The sequence below is a fragment of the Pinus tabuliformis genome, chromosome 7, assembly GCF_031772625.1.
Source record: "Pinus tabuliformis cultivar Carrire ecotype Pingquan chromosome 7, CPIR1, whole genome shotgun sequence".
NCBI classification, from domain to species: domain Eukaryota; kingdom Viridiplantae; phylum Streptophyta; class Pinopsida; order Pinales; family Pinaceae; genus Pinus; species Pinus tabuliformis.
Genome location: NC_142293.1, coordinates 34,391,542 through 34,399,065, shown reverse-complemented (window position 1 = coordinate 34,399,065; position 7,524 = coordinate 34,391,542). Strand labels below are relative to the sequence as shown.

The following is a 7,524-nucleotide window of genomic DNA, read 5'->3' as shown; positions in this document are numbered from 1 at the left end:
TTCAGTTGTTCCTTTAGAGAATTTTCTAGTAACTAGAAAATATTTTATTTAAAGAAAATCAGATCTGAAGAGAGTTGATAAAAATAAGCTCCTCCTATGAAAAGATCTTTTCATAGGATTATAGAAAAAAAGAAAAACCAAAAAAAAAACCATCAGGCTTTCCAGATGATTGGTGTAGTTTTATAGGTTTTTTGGTGTAGTTTTATATGCTTTTTCCGAGATGATTGGTGTAGTTTTATAGGATTTTTGGTGTAGTTTTATATGCTTTTTCCGAGATGATTGGTGTAGTTTTATAGGATTTTTGGTGTAGTTTTATATGCTTTTTGGACGTTGGATCTTTATCCAATCAATTAAAGACCTATTTTTAAATTGACCTATTGGACCTGAAGAGCCAAAGAAAGAATCCATCGGGCTTTCCAAATGATTGATCTAGTTTTACATCTTTTTGAAACTTAGATCTTATCTAAGATAAATTAAAGAGCTATTTTTATTTTTTACATTTTATATCTATCTTTTTTAACCTTAGATCTTATTCAATCAATTAAAGAGATATTTTTTATTTTTACATCTGTGGAGATAATGTGGTCTTTTCCAAATGACTGATCCAGTTTTACATCTATGTGGTCTTTTCCAAATGATTGATCCAGTTTTACATCTTTTTGGACATTAGATCTTAATTGATCCCATCAATTAAAGAGCTATTTTTTATTTTTATATTTGTGGAGATAATGTGGTGCCAAATGATTGATCCAGTTTTACATCTTTTTGGACATTAGATCTTAATTGATCCCATCAATTAAAGGCTATTTTTTAGTTTTACATCTTTTTGGACATTAGATCTTAATTGATCCCATCAATTAAAGAGCTATTTTTTATTTTTATATTTGTGGAGATAATGTGGTGCCAAATACCAGTACCAAATGATCAGAAGTCAGTGTTATATACACACTCTGGTGCCATCTTTGTTATGTATAAATTGGTGCACAGAAAACGAAGTCAGTACCCACAATTCAAAGATGAAAGATATTTCATGTATATACCCACTTATTTGTATGTTCGGCCCCAAGTACATGGAATCAAAATATATACCCACTGATTCAGATAGGCATGGTACGAAGTAAAAAACAAAACCTAACTTAACAAGTTATATGATTTTCAAAATTTAATTAAAAAACGAGTTTCCCAACCGAAAATCAGTATTATATATACACTGGTGCCATCTTCCTGAACAAAGTCAAAGTTCCAGTTTAAAGATATTTCCATGTATATACCCCATTATCGCTGCATGTTTGGTTCCAAAACATGATACCCACTTATTCAGATTAATGTGACTGAAGTAGAAAAAGAGCAAATCCAAGCAGGTAACAAATAAATTATTTCAAAATATTTTATAATTTCAAAAACACATTTTGAAGAAGAGAACAGCCATCCATGTATAATAGAGCAGGCCAATAAAAATAAACAGTTTATTTACAGTACTCAAAGCTAACGATGACAAAACATCCCTAATCACTACAAAACATTTATGAACACTAAAACCCCAAAATAATTACCTAGTCACTACACAACAGTTATGATCACTAAAACGCCAAAATAATAAACAGTTTAATCTAAAAAAAAAACACCTGCCTCAGAGGAATGCTCTAAATTCTTTCTAGTTAAATCTAGAGCTCTTCATGGTTTTCCTCTGGAATTTCTGTTGCAGTATGTTTAAGTTTCTGTCCAAGACTTCCAGTAGCTTTAGAGGTGGCTTCCTTGGCTTCTCCATACCTCTGCTTGGCCTGTTCACTCAAAGTCTCCTTCGCAGTTTCATATGTTTCGGCAGCCTTTTGCTTTGCAGCCTCATAAGCCCGTTCCGCAGTATTTAGAGTTTGATCCTTGGTACTCTGTGCTGCTTCATTTGCCTTGCCAGATTTGTCTTGTGCAACATCCTTTGCACGCTTCAAGGCTTCTTGTGCCTGCTCTGCTGTCTGGCTTCCTTTTTCCTGTGCAACATCTTTTGCGCGCTTCAGGGCTTCTTGTGTCTGCTCTGCCGTCTGGCTTCCTTTTTCCCGTGCAACATCCTTTGCACGCTTCAAGGCCTCTTGCGCCTGTTCAACCGTCTGGCTTCCTTTCTCCTGTCCAGCTTCCTTTGCACGCTTTAAGGCCTCCTGGGCCTGTTCTACTGTCTGGCTTCCTTTCTCCTGTCCAGCTTCCTTTGCACGCTTTAAGGCCTCCTGGGCCTGTTCTACTGTCAGGCTACCTTTTTCCTGTCCACCTTCCTTTGCACGCTTTAAGGCCTCCTGTGCCTGTTCTACTGCTTGGCTACCTTTCTCCTGAGCAGTTTCCTTGGCATTATACATGGCCTCCTTTGCTTGGCCTGCTTTCCGGTCTCCATATGACTGAGCACCTACAGAAGAAATTATAGATGGGTCACTTACACATCCATTTATACCAAATTTGACATTGTAAATAAATATGAGCTAGGCAGCATCAAACATTTTTGAATGTAATAACAAGCTTTGGCCATATTAGCCTTCACTGTATAAAGCTTCCGCGATTAACATCCATAGAATAATTAGATTATATATTCAATTCCGTGCTTAATATTAAAAAGAAATAAATAATACATAACACATCATCATCCAACCAAAATAGCACACCATCATCCCATCAAAAAAGCAACAATGCAGATAGCAGCCATGAAAGAAACACCATTTTTTTAATACACCATTTTTTTAATATTTACCACTGGTAGCATCGGCTGTTTTCTCTTTGGAAATGGTTAATCCTTCCCCAACCTGACTTGCAAGATCCTGGGCTGTACCCTTCTGGTCCCTTACACGCTGGTTTGCACTGTCATACTTGTCACCCCCTCCACTGGATATTAAAAACAAGAAAAAACAAAAATTGAGTAATCATTCATATATATTGTCAATCACTCAACTGTATATTAAAAAAAAAGAAGTAAATATGCTCTAATATATTTGTCACCCACATCACTGCATATTAAAATATAGTTAGTGAATATGCATTTGATATGTTTGTTAGCCACCCCACTGCATATTAAAAATAGTGTATAGGCATTCTTATATTTGTCTATTAGAAAAAAACAGCAAGGGAAAAAAAATTCCATTGCATATTACAAAAAAATGATTTATTGGTCTATATTAAGGAGTTATAGACTTTCACCTGGCTTGGCTTTTTAATGTTTATTAATGAAATGGAATGCTACTAATGCTTAGGAGATTTAATACAATTGGTTTGGGGTTAAAAGATATCTGTGCACCCTTAATAAAAATTAGAGATTCAAAAAGAAGAGATTAAAATAAATCTATGTTAAAATAGATTAAGAGATTAAAAAGGTTAAAATGGATTAAGAGATTAAAATAAATCTATGTTAGTGATTGAATACTATGAAATCAAAACTGCAAATGGAGTTGTCAATAATTTATTGACAAGCTGGAGGTGGAGGTTTTCACATAAATACTTAAATATGGTTAAAATGAAATGCTGGTTTTCTAATGCCCCGCTATGATTCATAGACCATTGGTATGATTAATAGACCAACCAGTGTATGATTAATGGACCGGTGGAATGCTAGATTAGGGAGGTTAAAGAGATTGAAATAGTTGTAGTTAAAGTGATGGAATGCCAGGGTAGGTTAAAGAGATTGAAATAGTAGTAGTAGTTAAAGTGATGGAATGCCAGAGTAGGGGAATTAGAGGGATTAAATTTAGTGAATACTATGAAATCATAACTGCAAATGGAGGTGCCAAAGCTGGAACAGTATGAGACAAGAGATGGTCATACATATTCATATTAACAATATTCTCTGAGCAATGACCAGAGTCATATTCATATTAACCATATTCTCTGAGCAATAACCACTCTGGTCAGTAAATTGTTATTTACAAATGGTGGTCATTAACTGATTATATTGAAATGGGTAAAATGGTGGTTATTAACTGATTATATTGAAATGGGTAAGCTGCAAATCCGAATGTACTAGCTCAACAATAGAGCAACAGCAGAGTAGAACATGCCCACCATTGTTTGAACTTGGGTAGTTATGACTACCATGACTAAGTTCAGTAAGTGTGGCCAGGCCTATATACCCGGCATATAGGTATATGTACAAGTTATTGTATAAGTTCAGTAAGCGTGGCCAGACCCATATATATATATATATATACGTGGCCAGACCCATATATATATATATATATATAGATATATATATAATCTGGATGGTTATCTATATATAATCTGGATGGTTAGCAAAGTCCACAATAATCATTGTGGTTATTTGTACGACAAGAGGAGACCAGCAAGTCTACAAACAAGTCCACAATCATCATTGTGGTTATTTGTAGGACAAGAGGAGATAATGCAAGACAACAGGAGACATTGCAGGACAAGAGGAGATTAAGCTAGCGAATTCTCTGGGATATTAGATACGAGATACAAACTAGATGACATCGTGGCCAAATTAACACAGCGGGTAAAGCATTTTGTGGTGTCTTATTCTGACTCTGGATCAGATATGCAGCTGATGCAGGACAAGAGGAGATTAAGCGAGCGAATTCTCCGGGATATTAGATACGAGATACAAAATGGATGACATCGTGGCCAAATTAACATGGGGTAAAGCATTTTGTGGTTTCTGATTCCGACTCTGGATCAGATACGCAACCTCAGATCAAAATACGCAGCCTGACCTGAGAGTGGGATCAGATATGCAGGTTGAAGCACCACAAGTCAAGTAATCCGAACTCCCACAAGTCAAGTAATCCGAACTCCCACTCTCTCTAGTGATCATATCATATTAATAGTTTAACTCCCTCTCTCTAAAGTTATCATATCCCATCCTAATAGATACGAGATACAAACTAGATGACATCATGGCCAAATTAACACGGCAGGTAAAGCATTTTGTGGTGTCTAATTCCAACTCTAGATCAGATACGCAATTGATGCAGGACAAGAGGAGATTAAGTGAGCGAATTCTCCGGGATATTAGAAACGAGATACAAACTAGATGACATCATGGCCAAATTAACACGGGGTAAAGAATTTTGTGGTTTCTGATTTTGACTTTGGATCAAAAACGTAGCCTGACTGACTTGAGAGTGGGATTAGATATACAGGTTGAAGCACCACAAGTCAGGTGATCTGAACTCCCACAAGTCAAGTAATCCGAACTCCCACAAGCCTCTAGTTATCATATCACATTAATAGTTTAACTCCCTCTCTCTATAATTATCATATCCCATCCCAACTTCCTCTCTCTACTTATCCTATCGTTATCCTATCATATTAATAATTAACTCCCTCTCTCTATAGTTATCATATCATATTAATAGTTATTATCATATCATATTAATAGTTTTAATAGTTTAATTCCCTCTTTTCTAACTAGATGTAAGTTTTTGTAAGTTTTTTGAACAATAAGAAAGTTAATCTTGGATTGTGAACTTTGTTCCAATAACCACTATTGGAACATGGATACTTTGTTCCACTATCGGAACATGGAAATTATAAATTAGAAATGTAATATAAATATATCTACCAAATTTACAAATATATATATATATAGGCTAGGGCCTAAAGAGTAAAAAGCCATATATATATATATATATATATATATATATATATGTGGGCTAAAGAGTAAAAAGCAATTTATATATATAAAAGAGACCCAGAAATAGGACAACGCAAAAAAGAGTAAAGAGAGAAATCGTTACATACCCAGCAATAGAAGAGAGTTTATCCTTGGCCCAATCAGTCCAAGACTCTGAAGATTCGGTTGCACTCTCAGCAGCTTGGTTTGCATCATTCTTCCACTGACCAGCCTTCCCCTTCAAGGCTTCCGCGTTTTCTTTGGCTGCATCAATGGTTTGATGTGCAGCAGGCTCCTGATATATTTCATCCACTGCAGTAACCCTATGGCCGCAACTCAAAAATATCACCATTAACACCAAAACCGAGCTCACCTGGATAAACCCACTCCTCCTCATCTTCTTCACCATCATGAGATTTCTTCGTTATAAATGATATTTCAAAGATGGGATTTCTTCCTTATATCAACCAATCCAATCTGATCAGAAAACCACCTAAATTCTTTCCAATGTCTTTCTTCTCCCTTGTCGACAAATTGCTAACCGTAGTTGCTTCTGACAAACACACAATAGAATGCGAGAACGAGGAGGAATGGGATGGGGAGTCCTCTGTATATATATGAGAAAGGATTGGCGGTCTTACTATCAATCTTGAAACGTGTTATTCATATAATCCGTTGCGCTGTTTGTTCTGTAACCTGTCATGCTGTGGACTGTACACGTATCTCCAATGTTATTACTCATCCTCACCAAATGTCTTTTTGTTTTTTCAAATATTAGTTAGCGTTAACGGTAATAGATGAGGATGAGGACAGGCAAGCGAGCTGCTTTTTTTTTCAAATACCAGCGCTAAGTTGGTATTTGTGATAGGTGACCATAAGATTATTTTATTTTATTTTAAAATTATTTATAGTGGATTTGATATGACATAATGTTTGCATTGGAAATGAAAGTTTATATACCATATCACATTATTATTGTTGGCGCATTATGGTGTTCATTTAGTGTGTAATATGAATTACATTTCGTTAGATATAGTATGTACATAGGACGATGTTGAGTTTTAAGTGGCATTTAATGAATTATATTTGTTGTGATATGGTGATATGGTTTAAAAGTTTTATGATCAGAGTCGGGATGGAACGCCTTGTTGAAGGTACGAAACACCATGGATAACAAGTTGGCAGTGATGTAGATGGTATATTGAAAATTAACAAGGCAATATTACTTTTATGAAAAGACAAGTACTGAAAACAAATCGACATCTCTTGGCGACTATCTGTGTGGGGATTATTAGCGGTTTTTTTCCATTCTCATTAATGAAAAAGAGTAAGTTCAGGAGCTTCAAAATTGGTAAGCTTAGCTGTTAGCTTCCAAAAAAAACAACATTGTAGTCGTTGAGTTTGGGGTTGGTCTTCAGTGTATAGGAGCTTGAATGTTGCGGACTAGAGGTGGTAGTTATGTTTAATCATTATTAGTTTGGGGTTGGTCTTTGGTGTTTAATTATCTTACATGTTCACCATCAAACTAAGAAATTCGTTGTTACCTTGCAGATAACAAAACTACATTGTAGTCATTGAGTTTGGGGTGTGGCTTTGCTGAATAGGAGCTTCAACATTGTGGACTGGAGTTGGTAGTTGGTCAACCGCTTTCCTTTCGATTCACTAGCTTTTTTAACATACACAAAATCATGTATGTAAATTTGTCTTGTTTTTCTTCCAATGGTTATCATATTCCTTTTAAAAAAATTTCATATCTAGTTCTATGGTGCTTGCATTTAGATTCCCGAATATAACATTTTCCATAGTAAAATTTACTTCTGAATTGGGTCACATTGTTCTTTTCGTTTTTTGTAGACGACTGCTTGCATCCTTTGTATGATTGTTGTTAGACAACATTGTTCTATCTTTCTACAAGGAATTATATA

General features: G+C 35.3%; 1 protein-coding gene across 1 annotated transcript; it reads right to left on the bottom strand.

The window, feature by feature from the left end:
• Positions 1-1,554: 1,554 nt before the first annotated feature.
• LOC149245106 (uncharacterized) lies at positions 1,555-6,196 on the bottom strand. The gene is made up of 3 exons (XM_089457647.1): positions 5,728-6,196; positions 2,729-2,859; positions 1,555-2,389 (listed from the first exon to the last, which is right to left on the bottom strand). The coding sequence occupies exons 1-3, from the start codon at positions 6,009-6,011 to the stop codon at positions 1,665-1,667; spliced, it is 1,140 nt and encodes a 379-aa protein (XP_089313773.1). The 5' UTR covers positions 6,012-6,196; the 3' UTR covers positions 1,555-1,664.
• Between the last annotated feature and the right edge of the window lie 1,328 nt (positions 6,197-7,524).